The following is a 20,755-nucleotide window of genomic DNA, read 5'->3' as shown; positions in this document are numbered from 1 at the left end:
CCAGGAGGACTCCTAAGTTGCGGACCCTATCTGAGGGGTATAAAATTTGACCCCCCAGCCTAAGCGTTGGCCTAAGCCTAAGCGTTGGTGTATTAGCCAAATTATTGGGGGGGAAACACAACAGCCACTCGGTCTTATCCGGGTTGAGCACCAGTTTGTTTGCACTCATCCAGTTCTTAACGGCCTCCAGACCCTGGTTCAAAAAGAAAATACACATACATATACATATATATACACATACATACATACATACATACATACATACATACATATATATATATATTAAAAACCACATTTACTAATGGAACTGTTATCTTTGCAAATTAATTCATTAATGTGACTGATGCAAATATTTTGGTATATAATAGTCTCCATTTTTGCCAATTGCATCATTTCAAATGAAAATTCAAACAAGGAAAGCTTTTAGGTTTGAAAAACTCACATTCATCTAGCTGTTAGTTTTATTCCCTTCTATAAGTGATAAATATATAATCATTTTCTACCAAAATCTTTTAACTTTTTTTCCCCAGTTTTGTTTTGTTTTCAAGATTGCCCACTCCTGGATATAAATAGATATCCTCCTCAAGTTAATTTTGAATGTTCTAGAAAGAAAATACTACATAAACTACATACACATTAGTGGTAAAGATCCCGTAGATTAATTCCAGTTCTGGCAGGAAGAACGTACTCTGTAATTCATTGTAGTAAAATGGAATTTCTCCAGGGTGGGAGCAATTCAAACGCGCTTTCATGAAGGTGGTCCAAGTATCTTCCAGCAAAAATCTGCCACCAATGTCATTCTTACAAACTCGAGCAGCCCGAGAGAAAACTATTTTCCCACAGTCATGTTCCACTGCGTTCTCTCGGAAGAAAAAGTAGATGAAGTTTCCGATGTCATATGAAGACACAAAATTTGGTTCTGGAATATATTTTGGGGGAAAAAAATTGAGGAAAATAACTTTGCTCCCTAAATCGACTCCATCCATCTACACATAACCCTTGTTTCCTTAGGCCATGTATCTAGGATTCATTCAAGAAGCTGCTCTTTTTGCCCCCCCTCCCAATATTTTCCTTAAATCCCAACTTTTATGTAACGTTTTTTTGAAATTTCCATTCATGAACTCAAGAAGTCCACTTACCTCTGTCAGTTTTAGCCTGATTTCCTTTCTCCTGCCAAGATTATGTTCATTCAAATAATACCAAGATTAAGCACAATAATTTAGTAATACATATATGATGTAGTAACTGTCCAAAGACTATCAATTATCTTTTTTTGTTACAATTATCTGGACTTTTTGGTGAATTGTGGTCATTCAGACTTGGAACTCCATAGTTAAGCAATGCAGTTGTAAACTGGAATGTCATGTGACTGCGCTGACTTAAAATGACTGCTCTTAAGAGCCGAGGTGGCGCAGTGGTTAGGGTGCAGTACAGCAGGCCACTTCAGCTGACTGCTATCTGCAGTTCGGCGGTTCAAATCTCACCGGCTCAAGGTTGACTCAGCCTTCTATCCTTCCTAGGTGGGTGAAATGAGGACCCAGACTGGGTGGGGGGGGGCAATATGCTGACTCTGTAAACCGCTTAGAGAGGGCTGAAAGCCCTATGAAGCGGTATATAAGTCTAACTGCTATTGCTATTGCTACAATGGCAGTCCATGCCTTTCTAGCTGCCATTGTTAAGTGAACTTCATGTGATTATTAGACATGATATCACCATTTGCGATCTCCTGCTGGCTTCCTGATTGATTCAGCTTTTTCAGAAGTCAGCGATGAAGGTTGCAAATGGCTATCACCTGATCACGCTGAATTATTCTAACCGCAAGCAGGTTGCCAAGCATCCAAATTGCAAAGGTGTGGCTTTAGGGATGCTACAATGGCTGCCACGAGGACGACTCTGTTGTTAACTCTCCACATTCAGCATCGTTGTAACTTTGAACAAGCACTGAACGAGTGGTTGCTGAATGAGGACTAATTGAATTAAGAACTAAATAAACCTATGGTTTTTTTTGTAGTATATGCCTCTTACATTTTCACAATTAACACTCAGTTGTTTTGTATCTTTTCTTTATTTCTCCCCATGCCCCAATTTCATATAACATGACCAACTTTAAATCTGCAAAAATGACATCTAAGAAGTCATACTATATGTGAAGAGGCTGTGAACAAAGCAGCATTAAGTTATAAGAATGAAGCTTTTTCCTTCAAAATAAATTACCGTATTTTTTGGAGTATAAGACGCACTGTAGTATAAGACGCACCAAGGTTTTGAAGAGGCAAATTTTTTAAAAAAGGTTTTGTTCTCTGCAGATCTCCCAAAAATGGCCTGTTTTTCATGCAAACGGGCCCTTTTTAAAAAAAGGGGGGGCATGAATAGGCTTTAGGAGGCTTGTAGAATGCTCCTGGGGGGGGATGAACAAAAGTGGCCAATTTTTCACAAAAACGGGCCAGTTTTTTGTCAAAAAAAGGGCATACATAGCTTTTAAAAGGCTTATAGAGTGCTCCTGAGAGCTGGGGGGGGTGGCAAAATTGAGCAAAAAAAGGCCCATTTTTCACTCATTGAAGCCCTCCTCAGCCCCCAGGAACACTCTGCAAAGCTACCTAAAGGCTCTGCACGGCCATTTTGGTGAAGGGGCGTGGTTTCAGGAGGCAAAAAATGCTGTATTCAGTGTATAAGACGCGCCCAGATTTTCAGCCTCTTTTCTGAGGGGAAAAGGTGCATCTTATACTCCGAAAAATTCAGTAGTTGAAGTTCTTAAAAGAAAGCATTTCCTAATATATATGTGTGTGTGTGTGTGTGTGTGTGTGTGTGTGTGTGTTTATTTGTGCTTTTTTATTTTTTTACTTCCAGAAGCACCAAGCCTGAAGAAGCCTGAAGATGACGAATGAGACTTCGTCGAAACGTCGCCAAGACATCTCCAATTTTACGCGGGAGAAAACCCAAATAACTAGAGACCTACATACTAACACCCACGAAAACCTCAGAAAACTAAATATATATATATATTTAGTGTCACAACCCCTGGTATGCCCCAATTATGGGAGGAAGCTAACTGCTTCCATTATCTGTCTATTGGCTCGTCACAAGAGTCCATCACGACAGAAACCCAATATTTTTACTGTTGCCTTTGTTACATTTGTTGTATTTGTGCTGATAAATAAATATATATATATGTCTCTTCCATCTACTCACCATTCAGCCACTTAGAGTTGTACTGTGCAGTCCGAAGTGGAGGGAGAATACCCAAGCTGCGATAAATTGCCGGATCTCTCCCTGGAAAGTCCATGACGGTTGCTGCATATAACTCACCGGTGCTTGCAAGGAGAGCTGTAGAATTGTGCTGAGGGCTATAAGGACAGCGTGCCATGCCACTGATCTGATCATGTGTCTCTTCCAGGTTACTTAGCTTCATCAGAATATTGGGGAGAGGAAGAATTATTACAAACTGCATGAAATATGAATATGAAACCCACAAATCTTTAACATAAACTGAAGGAGTCATTTGTACATCTGTCCTGCTTTTTGGTTCAGGAACTCCTTCAGTTTTCCCCCATATCAACATTGAATTAACTATTATATAACTCTAATTCTATTCTTACATTAACTATAAATATACACATATGCACACAAATAATTGGGGGGGAAAACCCTGACTTCTAATGTGAAGAATTAAAAACGATGTCTTAAAGTACATTCTTATTAATATAGACTTCTTACTAGCTTTAGGGCCTACAAGTTCAATAAAGAGTTGCATATCTACAGTACACCAGATCTCTTTCACCCTATACAGATTGCTATTCAGAATGTTCATCACATAGGAGATCTCTACAACATGTTCACTGTTCAAAATATGCATATTTATTCATTTATTGGCCGGGTTTCGGAAGAACACTGGGAGTTGCAAGATGAAAGGTAATTGCTTCCTCCTTGTTTCCACTGCAGAAGCTCAACTCCATCCAAATTTTACAAAATATTGAAAACTATTATTTTATTAAGTGAATCCATTCACTCCTTCTATCTTATATACACACCCATTTAGCTAATCCACAGCATAAATACATATTATATCACAGCACCATTAAAGCAGTCTACTAGCATTCAAGTATTGCAGGATATGGTACCAAACATTTGAGAGAAAATCACAGTATTAAGAAGACCTTGTGCCCTCTGGAACGATCTCCCCGTGGAGATCCGGACCCTCACCACCCTCCAGGCTTTCCATAAAGCCACAAAGACTGGTTGTTCCGGCAGGCCTGAGGCTGATGGATTTCCAGCCCCACTTGAAAGGTTGTGATTGTTGTTGTTTTTTACTTACTTTGTCTTTTGTCCTATTTGTACCCTCTTCCCACCTTTGGTTGTTAGCCGCCCCGAGTCCCTCGGGAGTGGGGCGGCATACAAATTAAATAAACATTCCAAACAAACATTCCAAGACTACATTTCTCCATTTCTGGTAGTTCCCTCTCCTTCAAAATTCCACCTATACCACAATAAGGCTTAAAAATAGCCCGAACAGTCGTAAATTAAGCTTATTTTGAAGCTTTATTATAAATTATAGGTACTCCTTACCAATATTGTAAGGTTGGACAGCAGAACCCTTCATTTTCCAGAGTAATTCCTCTTTGAAAAGTCCCCCATGGCCAGAATGCTTAAAATGGTCTCAGATATTCAGATTGGGCTATTTTAAAGCCTTCCAGGACTGGGGAAATTTCTAATCTCAGATCAGCTGTAGATCAGACTCCATGAAAGAGACCATGGCAGACCAGAGAGTTTCTCATTCCAAATGTAATCAATGAAGAAATCCCCAGCTCTCTGCCATTTTGTTCCTTCAGCCATTAATAATATTCATGATTAATAATATACTAAGTGGTAATAACATTCTCAAGACTCTGTTGATATAATATTGGTAATTATAGAATGAATGAAATACTGGAAATTATGCATTATACATTGAAGTTGACAGATGGCCACCTAGTACATAATGGAAAGTATCCAATTTATTTGTATTTTTACAATAAATTCCACAAACATAGAAGTCTTCCTCCACTCCTCTGTCTTACTGAATTATGAAACCTACAGGATTGTAGTGCAGATCCACTCATATTCTTACCGTCCGATTAGTGCAAATGGGTGTAAATGCATTAGTTCCACATGCAAATAATCTATCTCCACCAATCAGGAGAACACGAATATAATTCTGGCATTCTTCCTGCCAAAGCAAAATATTTTATTAGTATAATGATATATATTAGGAAACTTCTATAAAGTCAGAAATTATTTACAATTAGTTCCCAATGACAGCAACACATTCCATCAATGTGTTCTGTAAGTACTAATATATCAACATATATACGGTACTTATTACAACAGCTGCTGATTATAGATTACAGCAATATTCATTGTGCAGTAAGTGTATTTGTGGATTTCTATAAAAAATAATGTTTTGTTGTCTGATGCTAATGTAAACCACTTCATTCATTACAAGTGCTTGAAGATTTACATAAAATGTCAAAAATGTATAAAGGTATTTCAAACGCATGTTGGTAATATAGATGTAAAGAAGGAATATTTTACCGTCTCTGAGTGACTTAAGAGAAAGAAAAAAATTGGGAGTAAGATTTACATCTTAAATAGAAGATTCTTAAAGTGACTGTTACTGAGGACAATTCTAAATTTTTCAAAAATAATTATGGTAAAATATGGAAGGAGATAAAACTGAATTTAAAAAGTTGGTAAAAATTAATTTTTCATTAGAAAGAAGATATAAAGCCAGAGACTTTTCTTTTAGGCTTAATGGACATAGAACCTGAACAAAATTTTGGAACTTAGTTGATATATATACTGACGGTAGATATTTCTATGCACAAAAACGGAATGATAATTTAATTCCCACAATGGATGACTGGCTGGAAACACTGATGGAATTAGCAGAGATGGCTAAACTGCCTTAATTAAAGAAAAAATACAGTTAACTTGGTTTCCACTTGGAAACCACTTCTGTGTTTGAGGTGAAAAAAATGAAACTTTGACTTTAGGTTTTGCTGGTTAGATAGATTTGTTATTATAGAAATGGCTAGTGTATATATCAGTGGTTGGATTCAAATAATTTAACAACAGGTTTTCTGCCCTAATGACAATCTGGGTAGGCGGGGCTTGGTGGTCATGTGACTGGGTGTGCATGGCCAACTCAAGGTCACTCAGGTCGATGGGCGCTTTGCTTTAGCTGTTACAATGTAATAAGGGTTAACCGGAGAGGACGTTTCTGTAAGCAGGTCAATAAAGATGAGGCTAGAAACAACACCAGAATGTTTCCTTCCTGCTTTCCTTACAGGATTAGCCCTGTAAAGTGGGAAAAAACAAAATAAGATTTCTTCCAACAATTGGTTCTCCGAACAGCTTAGAAAGTTACCAACCGGTTCTCCCGAATAGGTGCGAACTGGCTGAATCCCAACCACTGGTATATATGTAAAAGTAAAAGTTGAGGCTGTATGGTAAAATCTTATCGCATTGCTCTAAAAAGATTTGGAAGTCAATGCCTTTCTTTCTTTCTTTTCCCCCTTTTATCCTACCCTTTTTTCTCTTGCCTTTTTCCTCCCTACTTTCCTACTGTTTTCATTTTTCTTTGTATTTTCTATTTTAATAAGCTAATCCAAAAATTGAAACATAAGCCTCTTCATTTATTGTACTACACAAATTTTGTAACTGTTTGGAATTCAGGACTTTAATTCCTAAATTCAGCTTTTTCTTTTTCATATATTCTTTTATTCAACACATCTTTCTATAAACACAAATATGAAATATGAACCAACCCTAACAAGCCATCAAATAATACTGCAGAAATGTGCTGATATTAAGGGTAATTTTAAAGAAATGTTGGAGAACTTGTAAAATACCATACCATCATATAACAAATATTGTCCAGAGATCTTCTTGGCAGCATTTTGGAGGGGTAGGGTTTTCTTTTCTTTTGAGTGGTAGAGTTATATATATATAACTCACTCTCTCTCTCTCTCTCTCTCTCTCTCTCTCTCTATATATATATATATATATATATATATATATATATATATGTGTGTGTGTGTGTGTGTGTGTGTGTGTGTGTGTGTGTGTGTGTGTTGTATTTGTGCTGATAAATAAATAAAGGGAGACTAGTATAGATCTATTTCAAGCTATTTAGCTCTCATCAGCTAGCCAGACCCTTACTGGGATTAGAACCTGTGCTGTGTGGCTAGCTGATGAGAGCTAAATAGCTTGAAATAGATCTATACTAGTCTCCCTTTATTTATTTATCAGCACAAATACAACACAAATGTAACAAAGGCAACAGTAAATATATTGGGTTTCTGTCTTGATGGTGTCTTGTGACGAGCTGATAGACAGAGAATGGAAGCAGTAGACTTCCTCCCATATTTGGGCATACCAGGGGTTGTGACACTAAATAAATAAATAAATAAATACATACATACATACATACATACATACATGCATACATACATACAATAGTTGTAATCTACAAGGAGTCTGTATGACAAAGGCAGTATAAGAAAATCAATCAATCAATCAGTGACTCAGTTTTGCACCCAGTAGCAGCACCAAGCAACTGATTTCATGCCAATATGAACCAGACCGTAGGGATCTGCAGAACTTAGAACTCTGTAAAATGTTTTAATGTAGAGATATTCTGGCCAAATGCCTTCCTTTGACATCCATTGCAAGATCAGATGTCTTTCAGTAAATATAATCTTTATTGCCATTGTACTTAAATACAACGAAATTGGTTCAGAACAACTTGTTCCAAAGTTGGAACATTTCTGATGAAGCCGGAACAGCTTAGAATTCAGAAAGCTTTCACCTTGAATATTTCCACACCTTTATTCAATCAGCCCATTTTTTTATCTAAAATGGGAAACTGCAGGTTTTAGAGTGAGCTTATAAACTTCAGATTACAACTACATTTATGCCAGGACCACCAAAGCACTTCGGGGTTGAAAGGATTGAACAGTGACATCATTGTTGCTCAGGGGCTGCCCAGTTGGGGGGGGGGCTCCTTTCAGTTCCCCCTTAAGTCGCCCCACCGATGTGGTACCCATCTATCTGCCCACAGTCTCCTGCTTTCAAACAACTGGGTCAGCAGAAGCACCCCAAGGGGTCTCAAATGCAAACCTGCCAATCATCAGTCCTAATCTCATGAACCACCATACTACTCCAGAATTTCAGATAATCTCAATGATTACATTGGGGGGGGGGGTATTGGGAGCTGGATATTAGCCCTAAGTGCCATTTTCAGTTGGTTTGGTTTTTTTCAGTCTTGCAAAAATCTGTAACCCCTTCTTCTATTCTACTGGGATGTTTCTGTTTTTGTTATTTTTTTCCTTGAAAATCCTGCGTTGTGTAGTCTATCCATTGAGCATTCTTGGCATGAAAATGTACAATAAATGTCCAAAAATCATACTAAATCCAGAAGGCAAAACATTGGGAATAACTATTTATTGCATGTAATATCGATGCAGTTTTACCATATCCAAGAGGAAACCCCTAGAAAAAAAGAAATAGTACCATTTCAGATAGAAAAAACGGATAAAGGACTTACCGTTGATTTGCCTTTACTATAACAAGCTTTCTTAGTAGTCTCATCACAACGCCATTCCACACCCTAACATTCAAAAACATAATGATTATTTATTCACAAAACCAAATACAATCTGATATTCCCATTGAAAGAGAGTCATTTTCTACTGAAATCTGCCACATTGACGTCAAATTACAAGGAAAATCAAAAATTATGATACACCCTGAAATGAACATGCAACATATTTGCTGATTTATGGTCAAACTACACAAGATCTGGATTAGCAATGTTCTTTCATTGTCCGTGTTCAATTATGAAAGTCAAATTGTTTACTAAAAGAAGGTTTATGTTTGTCCTTCCAATTGTTTGATACCCACTCTTTTTCTCCTCTGATATTGGAAGTCCCACTGATACTGAACACATCCCCAGTCCTATTTTATATGTGAAAACGGCAGGCATAATGTTCCTCTTGTGTGAGAGACAAATATTACTACACTATTCTTTCCAAATTATCTCAGGACAGCTTGCAATATATGAAAACTATCAAACCATGGAAGAAAAATAAAATGAAAGTAATAGGATACACATATATGGGCATCTGTAAAGTTATATGTGGGTTTTGGCCATACATAGGTCCTTAAAGATAATTGGACCATATTTTTTTCCTGGGAAGGTATTCTTCAAATAAAGCAGCTGTTCTGAAAATATCGTTCCATTTGACAGTGAAAGGATCCAACATGAGCAGGTAAATTCAACATCCAGACAATTTTGTAATGGGTGTGTGCATATGTTTTAAGTGATTGTTATCTCAAACAATTTAGGTAAGCACCAACACTTTAAAATAGTCTTGAAAATTTTCCCCACAACTGATAGAACATGTTTTTTTTTAAAATTAAGTCTAGAAACTGCACTTTATATTTTACCTTCAGGAATCCTCAAATACAAGACCCATTTTTGAGATTTGCAGAAGATTAATCAGAAGATTAATAAAGTATCATCCCAATATGAGAAAAATCACCACTGGCGTAACTTAAGTGACAAGAAGAAACAGAAAATACCAATGACACATCGCTACAAATGTTTGAATGATCTTTCTTGACACCTCTTATGGTTCATCAAAATCATAGACAAGATAAAACTTGGCAGGAGTGTCATAACAAAGATGCTATTAGGAAAGCAATAATTGACAAAACTGCATTCTAGGCAAGTTCTGCAGACTGATGCAAAACCACTATATCTACCACCTATCTAAATATATATAGGGTTCTGGAAGAACAAGATTTTATCTCCTGTATTTTTATTAGCAGGGCTATTACAACAGTCTCGCTACAAAGTCAGAAGTTGATTTGATACAGATACGAGTTGTGCATTTGCCACCTGTTTGAACTCCTTGCCCCTGAAAGAGAAGTTAGTGATTGATTAGTTCTGAATACATCCTTAGGATGGCACATATAGGGCAGTTGGTCTCAATATTTTAGTCTTATACCAACCTGTTTTGACCCCCTCCCTTCTCCGTCCAGGAACGAAAGCCAAAACAGACGTACAAAAGAATGTTTTAATCAGTCCAAGCTCTCCTTGGCTGCAAGCCCAAAATAAACTAATAGATAAGCTCTCTAGCAGCAATTAAACAAGCTTCTCACAGCAAACCACTTATCCAAGTTGGTTTCTCTGAATCATGAACATGAACAAGAATGAGAATGTTGACTCCTGCAACCAGGGCGTGGCACAAACAGTCCCTTTTATAATCAGGAGAGGATCTTAATCAGCATCAGCTGCTCGTAATCACCTTCGGTAGTTACTCCGTTGTTCTTTCCGTCGAGTAACCCTTCGTCTGCATGCATCCTGAAACAACTCCCAAATGTTTTCCTGAACATTCCCTTTGATCCAATGCTCTGCCGCCACCTGGTGGCCAACCAGTCTCTCCTTGCCCTGCTCGGAGTCGACACCCTGTCCAGGGTCCTCCACCTCCTCCAAGGCCGACTCATAAGACCCCTCGCTGTTGGAGTCTAGTGACAGCTCCAACACCTGCCGGGCCACAACACCAACCACTATATGTTTGCCACCTAGAGCAATTTCTTTATCTTGAAAAAAAAATCTAAAATTAAAACCTGAATGATGCAAAATACTATCTCAAATAAGAAGTTCTACCCTTAATACCTTCTCAATTATCACTTCTGCTGTTCCAGTAATATGGGTTTGGTGGTTGTTGTTGTAGGAATAAAATTCTATTCTACAGTGATCAGTTAGGTCACCCAATTTGAAGAACACTAAAATCATATTTTAGGAGCTCTCCAGCTCATATTTGTGATTTAAGAAAGACGCCAAAAAAATATTGTACCTATGACTACAGAACTCTCAGAATTACGATATTATAACAACTCCATACGATTTTGTATCATCCACGATGAAATGGTGATTTGGTTTCAAATTTTGGCAAATCTATAAAGAAAAACAGCAAACATTTTTCGGGCTTGAGAAAACGATGTATCAACATATGCACAGAAAAAGTAACAAGGAAAAGAATGTTAATCAATAACTCATGATGAGAATGCTAAGGTAGTCTAGCAATAGCAAAAACCCTAATCGTACTGTAAGACTGCTACTTAAATGTTACTGTAAGAATGCCATTACTAAAGAAAAATACAGATAAAATGCATGAAGGTTTCAAGGGCTGCCTGAGGATATGCTGAAAATACAATAACTGGAATATTGGAATGTAAGTTCCAATTTAACACGTAAGAATAAAATCTGATGGCACTCAAAACGCAGTAGCCCAAATGCCAACCTTCCAGCATATCAGTAGTGACAGCTTTGAAACCAACAGCAGTTTGAATATCTTGGCAAGCACGGAAGCCTGGGGAATTCTTATTCTGTCTCACTCTCTCTCTCCTTTTTTTTTTAACCCCTCCAAAAATGATGACTGTACAGTCAGCCCTGATAGAGGAAGGACAAAGTACTCAGTTGCTGTACGGAAAGCTGGCAAGCATGCACTGTTTATCTGGGGAGTCTTAGTGAGCCCAACAGATTTGCAAAAATATAAACAGACCTACGCTCATAGCAACCCCGTGTTCATATAGAAATGAAACTAAATCAAGACAGCCAAGATCCATCTCAAGTGAATTTTAATTGGATTCAAAAAATCTAGTTGATGTAAGAACTGGTCATCTGGAAAGTCCGTCAAATATAAACCTTATAAATGCAGCTGTTACTAAATACTTTCAAACTCTTTCTCAGCTTCCATTTTTGCTAGGAGTTCCATATCTAACCACCTGATCTAGAGATTTACATAACTGGAGAGCTGTGATATTTTAGGTTAGATTCTCACATTTTTTGCTTAGGATTTTTAAAATTAATTTAACTATTATCTTGCGTGCCAGTAGTAAGATAATGTTCTACTTTAGCCTATAGTGGAGATGAGAGGATATGAACCTCCAAATGTAGCTATACTGTAGCTTCCAAGATCTTCCATCATGAGTCCAGTTGTCTAGAACTGCTAGAAGGCCATGATTTCCTATCAGTTGTCTATTTACGTTTATTAGGACTTGTATGCCGCCCACTTGAGAGAGACTCAGGGCGGCTTACAGATAAAGCAGGGAGGGGGAACATATAAAAATTAAAAAGTACAGACATTAAAATCGCACAACATTCATAACTTAAAGTGGGGCTGGATAAATCAGCAGCCCCAGCAGCCTGGAAAAGCCAGGTCTTAATCGCTTTGCGGAAGGCCGGGAGAGTAGTAAGGGTCCGGATCTCCACGGGGAGATCGTTCCATAAGGCGAGAGCAGCTACAGAGAAGGCCCTCCCCCGGAGAGTCGCCAGCCGACATTGGCCGGCAGATGGAATCCGGAGGAGTCCTAATCTGTGCGATCTTATAGATCTCTGGGAGGTAAATGGCAGGAGGAGATCTCTCAGGTAGCCAGGTCCTAAACCATGAAGGGCTTTAAAAGTAACGACTAGCACCTTGAAACGTGTCCGGAGACCAATAGGAAGCCAGTGCAGCTTGCGTAAAACAGGTGTAACGTGGGTGTACCTAGGTACGCCCACAATCGCTCGCACGGCTGCATTCTGGACTAACTGAAGTCTTCGAACACTCTTCAAGGGCAGCCCCATGTAGAGCGCGTTACAGTAATCCTATTGATTTAAATGCAAGAAGTAAAGAAAGAAACAGCCATTTAATCAACCCCTACATAATCCATGTAGTTATTTATAAGGGGAAAAACCCTATTTTTACTGCTAGTTCTGTCAATTGCAATTATTTTTTCCATTTTCAATGTGTGTTGTATGTCTTCCTTTGTCTTCTGCTGTAATAAAAGACAAGTTTTAACACTGACTCATAAACTACCATGCTACAGCTGAAATCTTAGGTCTTTAATCTAATTTGTACTGTATGTGGGTGTCTGAGAGAGATGGATACCCACTGAGGTGTTATAAACTGAACTGAAAAAGTTTCAGTAAATAGAACAGGATCAACTTTCTAATGTGCAGACATCAGCAGGGGATAAAGCTTTCGTCCCTATGCCATGAAAACCTTTACTATCCAATTTCTGCAGAAGTGATGTGATAAGAACATCGGATTAGATTTTCCTTTAACATTCACGTCCCTTTCTTCTACATCAAAATCTAAGTGAGCCTCATTTTGTAACAGAGAATCCATTTCCCTTCACGAAACATCACACCCTGTTAAAGTTATAACTAATTAAAATAATCAATTTAAGATTAGCATGTTTCTGAGAGCAGTAGAACATCACCGACGTATATTGTGCAATGTATTAATAAGATGTTAGCTGTCAAAGACATTTGAGAATTTCATATCCCCATGTGGGATTGACATACCACACGACTTCAAAAGATTCTTCCCTTGACAAATGAAGGATTTAAGTGAGAATTGCAGTCTTCAGCTCTTTGCCTGCTGAGGAACCAGTTTCCATGGAGACATGGTCCACAATCTCTCATGTCAGCTTAAACAGACAGGAGCAAAAGGAGATGGATGCATCCTTTACATTTGCTTTCTAACCATGATCTGGTAATCTATAAAATCTTTGGAAGTTTTCACCTGATTCTAGTGTAAGCTCTTAGGAGCGCAAAGCAATTGCTTTGACATGACATCAGCAAAACCTTTACGGGGCTGCTTTGAAACCAGAGAGGCAGCATTTTAATTGAAAACCTCTTAACTGTAACTTCCCCCAGCCCTGCCAAAAAATGAGCAAAAACCTGGTAGATGATTTCATGCAGGTCACTTGTATGACCTTCCTTAGTTGGAAGTGAAATTTTATTTATTGGAAATAAAGATCAAATGATATTATTCAATAGGCTGAGAGCTAATATTAATGGGGAGTGGGTGACAGCACAAACATGTATGTTCTCTTTAGTATATTTTCAACTTCTACTTTAGGAAGGAAAGAGTTTGCCCTTTTGACTTTCTTCATCATAAACATCTGCTGTTTGTTGTGGAAAACAGTAGGATAATGTCTTCATTTCAGAAAGATCCAGCCCTGATTTTCCAACCCAATTACAGATCATGCTTTAAAACCGAGAGTGATTCTCGGGGATGGATTGCTCCTTTGATGCTAAGCATCATGTTAAAAAGTCTTATCAGCAAGGCTTATCCTGAGCACTAGAATAGAGCTAGGTGGTTGGTATAAGTTTTCTAAAGTGGGCTTTAGAATAAAGTAAACTCAAAAAAATCTAGGTATCTCACAGTCCAGGTTCAAACATTACATTTTTCCTATCCACTTTAGAAATTTGTGTTGCCCAAAGAATCGAAGGCCCCTTTAAAGTCTCCAAAATGATGCAAACTAAGATGGACACAAGATGAGGATGAAAAGCTGTGTAAAATAGCCAGATAAATTGGAAGGAAAGGAAAAACTGTAAAGGCTAGAAAAGAAACTGGTGGTGGTGAGAAAGACCCCTGAAATTGATAAATGTTTCATGAGCCACAGAGTCCAAGAGCTCTAACTCTTTCACCTACTTATATAGAGTAACTTGCCATGTTAGGTTATTGTTGATTGCCATAGCCAATCATGCCTGTCCATTTGTTGCCATAACAAGTCATAAGTCGAGGACTTGCAGTTGGTCATAAGTCAAGGACTTTCCGACCAGTCGCAAGTCAAGGACTTTACATCCCTCTCCTCTCGGATGGCGCAGGCATAGTCGGTGAGATAGGCGGGGTGACCCCAAGCGTCTCAGTCCAGGGGCGGCGGCCGAAGAGGAAGGTAAAGTTGATGGTTTCAAGGACTCCCTGCGCGATTAGCTTGTCCAGCTCTGTGTCGAGCTTGGGTCAAAACGCAAGAGGGACGCGGCGGGCCTTTAGGCAGATGGTGCGATTTGGGGGTCCAAATTGAGGGAAATGGGTGATCCCTTATATTTACCCAGGGATCTGTCGAAAACATAGACAAATTCCCTGGTGATGTCATCGTAGATAGGGTCGATGGAAGAGGTGGCATGGATGTCCGAGACGGTCAGTCCCAGGGCAGAGAACCAATCTAGACCTAGCAGGGTAGGGAGGGAGTTGGCTACAATGACATGGGGGGGGGGGGTTAGCCTCGGAAATCACCATATTCAACGAGGCAGGAAACGCTGCCTAAGACAGAGATGGAGTGCTCAAGGTAGTCTCAGAGGCTGGTGCTTGCTTCTTGTAGGCAGCTTCTGGAGATAGCAATAGCAATAGCAGTTAGACTTATATACCGCTTCATAGGGCTTTCAGCCCTCTCTAAGCGGTTTACAGAGTCAGCATATTGCCCCCACAGTCTGGGTCCTCATTTTACCCACCTCGGAAGGATGGAAGGCTGAGTCAACCCTGAGCCGGTGAGATTTGAACCGCCGAACTGCAGATAACAGTCAGCTGAAGTGGCTGCAGTACAGCATTCTAACCACTGCACCACCTCGGCTCTTAGATGCCCAGGACGAGGAGTCAGAGGGTGCTCCATGCCATGATCAATCTGGAGGACCCGGTGTCTAGACGTAGAGACAGGTGCAGCTTCTGCTTAGCTGAAGAAGGGAGTGATGAGCTGCTGATGGAGGATATAGGAAGCTGCAGGGCACGGCGGATGGTAAAACAGTCATTGGATTGTTGGTTCCCTCAGCGGTTGAAACGGCCGGGCTGGAACGATGGTGGTGTGCCAGGGCTGGTGGAAGATAAATTAGCCCGGCAAACATGAGCTAAATGTCCCTTCTGGCCGCAGTGGCGGCAGGTTGCCATTTTAAAAGGGCACGTAGACCAGGGATGGGAGCCGCACAATCCAAGCAGGGAGTCTGAGGAAACTTGGTGGGAGGTTTCGGGCACCTCAGCGGTGTTGTTCTGAGGTGGCTCACCTCATCTTCGTCGATGTCCTCAGCTGCTTCAGGCAGGTCTTGGGTTTCAACTTGGAAGGTTGAAAGTCTAGCTGCAGGCATTGCGAACTGCTGGCACTTTCGGATTTCAGATGTATATTTGTCTAACATTTCAGATGCTCTGGCTTTGTCTAGTGCAGAGGCCATGTTGAGCTCTGAGCGTGCCAGAAGCCACCGTTGGAGGTGAATGTCTCTTAATGCCGCAGATAAATTGCTCGAGGAGGGAGTCATCTAGATCATGGAATTCGCAATGGATTGCGGCCGTGCTCAAAGAAGCCATGTACTGGCTTACGGATTCTCCCTCCTTTTGTCAGAACCCGTAGCGTCTGGCGTAACGGGAAGGGGCTGGGGAGTAATGGTTCCTCAGCTTCAGCAGCAGGGTGTCCCATGGGAGAGTGTGCACTGGCACTAGCACCCGAGCCGTGGCGAACATCTCTGGGCCACATGTGCTGAGGAAAAAACCCATCCGCCTGTCAGAGGACAACTCCTTGAATTCATTGGCAAGGAGGAAGCATTCAAAACGTTCTAAAAAGACTCCCCAAGCCTCAGTTGTTGGATTGAAAGGAGCCAACTGAGGAATAGCCGCCATTGTCCAAGTTCAGAAGTCTGAGAGAAAGTCGACAGCTGAGTGAGGAAGCAGAGTGAGGGAGAGAAAGAAAGAATTTTTTTTCTTTCCTTACTATCTACTTCAGGTTTGTTTCCTCAGCATCCCATCCTCATCGCCAGTGTTGTGAACTGGCTAACAGAAGTGAGGACTCTGTGAGGTAACTGTGAAACAGGTAACTTTTTATTTTAAACAGCAAGCTAACAAAAGAACAAGTAATTCAGCACCACGCTCTGCTTGACAGCTATTTATACAGGAGCTGTCAAGCAGAGCAACCAAGAGGTAAACTGCAAAAGTCCCGCTTTGAGCCAGGCGCGCCATAGCCAATCATGGCTGTCCACTTGTTGCCAGCCGCCTGGTCGTAAGTCGAGGACTTTCCGGCCAGTCGCAAGTCGGACTTTACAGTTATCATGCCAAAAACAGGCACTACTATGAATGCTATATGTAAATGAGAAAAGGATTCTATTGTTGAAATTCATATCCATTTCATCACAATGTAAAGACCAAATGTGGAAGAAATGGTTTGATATACATGGATAGCAATAGCAATAGCAGTTAGACTTATATACCGCTTCATAGAGCTTTCAGCCTTCTCTAAGCGGTTTACAGAGTCAGCATATCGCCCCCACAGTCTGGGTCCTCATTTCACCCACCTCGGAAGGATGGAAGGCTGAGTCAACCTTGAGCCGGTGAGATTAGAACCGCTGAACTGCAGATAACAGTCAGCTGAAGTGGCCTGCAGTACTGCACCCTAACCACTGTGCCACCTCGGCTCTTCTAACCATACTTGAACTGGGCCCAGGAATAGCTCTGATTCTGAGAAACCACTGAATGACAATTAACTAGTCCTCAGCTGACCTTTGAAGCTAAGCCTTCATCACTGTTCCAACAGCAACAGTGCCAAGCAACCGAGACAACGCAGATCTCCAGGCTACAAAAATAATAACACTTTTGTTAGAAAATTGAATTTTCTTGCCGGCTTTGTGCGGCGACTGCGCATGCGGTAGCTGTCTTCCTCCTCGCTTTTGGAGCTCTCAGGCTCGGTAGTCTCGCGATGCACGCGGGTACTTTTTTCCGCACATCCTGAGGTGCGCTCTGACGCTGTAGGGTTTCCGTCGATTTGGCGGCAGATTCGGATGCCCTAGCCTCGTCTAATGCGATCTGCAGAGAGAGGTTCGATTTAGCGAGCAGCCTCCTCTGCAGAGTAATGTCTCGCACGCCACAAATTATGCGGTCCAGAATCAGCTCGTCCAGGTCTCGGAATTCACAATAGGCTGCTGCTTTCCAGAGTGCCGCCACATATTCATTGATAGATTCGCCCTCCATCTGGTTTCAGATGTTAAATTCATGCCGGCGAACATATTTGGACGGCTTGGGCGCGTAGTTGGGTCTTCAACGTTTGTTGTAGTGCAGACCAGGACACTGCTTGGAGCGGGGTTGGTTCCGAGAGGTTTTTCGCCATTTCGAACACTTCCCAGTCACAGTAACAGAGGAACATGTTTAGGTTTAGGTTTATTTGATTTATATACCGCCCTTCTCCCAAGGACTCAGGATGGCGTACAACATTAAAAGAGACACATACTACAAAAGTTAAAAAGAAATTAAATAGGGTATCCCCAAACCCAATTAAAATTAACAATGACACATTTTTTTAAAAGAATTCAAATTAAAATTAACAATAATCAATACTTCGATTTGTTTTGTTCAGGCCAGGCTGGCTTGCTGGAAAAGCCAACTTTTTAGGGCGCGTCGGAAGGACCGGAGGTTGGGGATTATACGAAGCTCCGGGGGCAGCTCATTCCAGAGGGAAGACGCTCCCACAGAAAAGGCTCTCCCCCTGGGGGTCACCAGTCGACACTGTCTGGCCGACGGCACCCTGAGGAGGCCAACTCTGTTCTTCTTACAGGCTTCTGGAACGCCCGTGAGATAGTTCGCTTCGAGGAAACACTCGAATCGTAGCATGTATGATTCCCAGTGCTCAGTGGCTGGATCATACGGAGTTGGTGGGGCGTGCATAGCCATCCTGATTCACTTTCGGCGTTCAGTGATGGCTTGCTCGATGCCGCACAGGATACTCTGGGCTAGATGTACTTTGCTCTTTTTGTTTGCCTAGTTGCCTTCCGATCCCACCTTCATCACCAGTGTTAAATCAGGTAAAGGAAGGCACACAAAGGCTCCAGTAACAACAGCTCTTTATTGCAAGTCAGGCAAACATCCGGCTGGGGAAGGGTCGGGCAGCATCCCCTTTTAAAGGGATCCGCCAGACCTCTTGACCAATGGGGTTAAACCTCTGTTCCCGCCGAAACAGAGGACCTTGGTGGAAACCTCTGTCAGTGGGGGGGGGGGTGTATCTAACAACTTTCATGTCTTAATTATTTCAGAACAATCCATTGTTTAAATGTCCAGGTACTAAGATGGGCAAAAAAATTGACAGCCTTAATTGTCTATTTCTATTTTTTTACAATTTCACTTGAAATTGTCTGGAAATGTAATAGCCTCGGAGACTATTTTTCTACTTAATGTATCTCCTCATTCAGTTAATAGTTTCAGTGCCCCAAAACCTAACTTTGTAGACAAATAATGAATAATAAAACCTGGCTAATACCTAGTCTAGTTGTTAAATTTGGGGAGAGGGAAGGAAAGAGGGAGGAAGAGGGAGGAAGCACTGGTGTGTGTTTGCATGGTGTATTAAAAGACATACTGACGTAACATCCACTTTCATAAAAACCCATACAAACATATATAGATACCAATTTCTTTAAATTAAAAACTGAAAACAAACACTAATGAAACAAAATTCCAGACAGATGGCAGAGCGTGCCTTAGGCGACAGATGGCTCTGGTAATTAGATACTGGCAAAACATAGCATTTCCAAAGGTGGTTTAATTAAGGTGCCAGAAAACTAGCTATATAATTTCAAATTTCATGTCATTGCCTTTTTACTATTGTTATCTGTTTGCATTCTCATCAAATGCCATGTATTCAAACAGGATGTTAAGGTAAAATGCATTAAAGAAATGATCATCAACGATTGGCAATAAATTGTACTGGCACCATTGGGAGAAACAGTGCTCCATCATTGCAGGTTTTTAAGAAGAGATTTGTCCAGAATGGTATAGAGTCTCTTGCTTGTGCAGGGGGTTGGACTAGAAGACCTCCAAGGTCCCTTCTGTTATTCTGTTATTTCCAGCAAATCACCCCCCCCCCCACACACACACACACTTAACTGCTACTACTAACAGTAAACTGTCAGAATTATGACAGTGGGTTTTGCTCATATTCTCTGATACTACTACAATCTACTTACTCATTATTATGAACCAAAGAATGGTGGCAAAGACAGAACAAGAAGAAACTCAGAATTGGAAGATACTAGTGAGATGCTTCTTGTGAGATCATTATGCTCCCTGGAATTCTACTGAAATCTTTTTGATTGTAGGAAATACTTTGATCAGATCTAGATATCAACAGATAGCAAAGTAATGCTATATTGGTTGTTGTTCTTGTTGGATGAAGATATAGACTAGCATAAAATACATATGAATATGAAGTCAAATGTGTGGTACCTCTAGATAGAAAATCAATAAGCATTCTGCAATTTCCATGTTTCCTTTTCCCCCTCTTTTAATATACTCTTGAGGTTCAGGGGGAAAAAAGGTAAGAGCAGTAAAGATACAAGGGAAGTTAGAAGTAACAAAAATAATAAGTTCCCTAGTTCTTGCTTAAAATGTTATGTTTATATAGAGAAATTACTGTGTTTCCCAGAAAATAAGACAGGGTCTTACTTTCTTTTGACCCCCGAAATATGTGCTTGGCTTTATTTTTGGGGAGGTCTTATTATTTTTGAGATGCAGGAGGTGGTGAGCATGGTCACCTCATGGCTGCTGCTGTGTTGCAATATTTTGGGGGAGGGCTTATTTTCGGCGGAGGGCTTATTTTAGTGCATGCACTCAAAAGCCCGATTGGGCTTGTTATCTGGGGAAGTGTCAGGCATGCCTCCTTCAGTATCAAAGAAAGAAAAACCTCAACTCCATTTGAATAGAGATAAAGTACTTTTACTAGATATGAATTGAAAGCAGCGAAAAGAAAAGCAAGATCTGAGCCAAAAAGGCACAAACAAGTACATATCAAATGATTACCCAGCCCCCTCCCTCCAATTACTCCAGCCCAGTGTCCAATCTGCAACTCCCTAAGGCAGTGGTTCTCAATCTTCCCAATGCCGTGAGCCTTTAATACAATTTCTCATGTTGTGGTGTCA

General features: G+C 40.4%; 1 protein-coding gene across 2 annotated transcripts in view; it reads right to left on the bottom strand.

Moving 5' to 3' along the window:
* Positions 1 to 20,755, bottom strand: part of SEMA5A (semaphorin 5A) — a 241,658-nt gene that overhangs the window by 74,636 nt on the left and 146,267 nt on the right. For both annotated transcript variants that reach the window (XM_087721907.1, XM_087721908.1), the window contains 4 exons: positions 8,585 to 8,647; positions 5,105 to 5,203; positions 3,190 to 3,403; positions 634 to 919 (listed from right to left, as the gene is read on the bottom strand). In XM_087721907.1, coding sequence (XP_087578033.1) covers positions 634 to 919; positions 3,190 to 3,403; positions 5,105 to 5,203; positions 8,585 to 8,647 — 662 coding nt within the window. The remainder of the gene's footprint in view (positions 1 to 633; positions 920 to 3,189; positions 3,404 to 5,104; positions 5,204 to 8,584; positions 8,648 to 20,755) is intronic.

This window comes from Thamnophis sirtalis, unplaced genomic scaffold, assembly GCF_051295495.1.
Source record: "Thamnophis sirtalis isolate CommonGarterSnake01/CBP01778 unplaced genomic scaffold, rThaSir2_p1.2 scaffold_8, whole genome shotgun sequence".
NCBI lineage: Eukaryota > Metazoa > Chordata > Lepidosauria > Squamata > Natricidae > Thamnophis > Thamnophis sirtalis.
The sequence above is the reverse complement of the archived record's forward strand: the minus strand, read 5'-3'. Positions and strand labels throughout refer to the sequence as shown.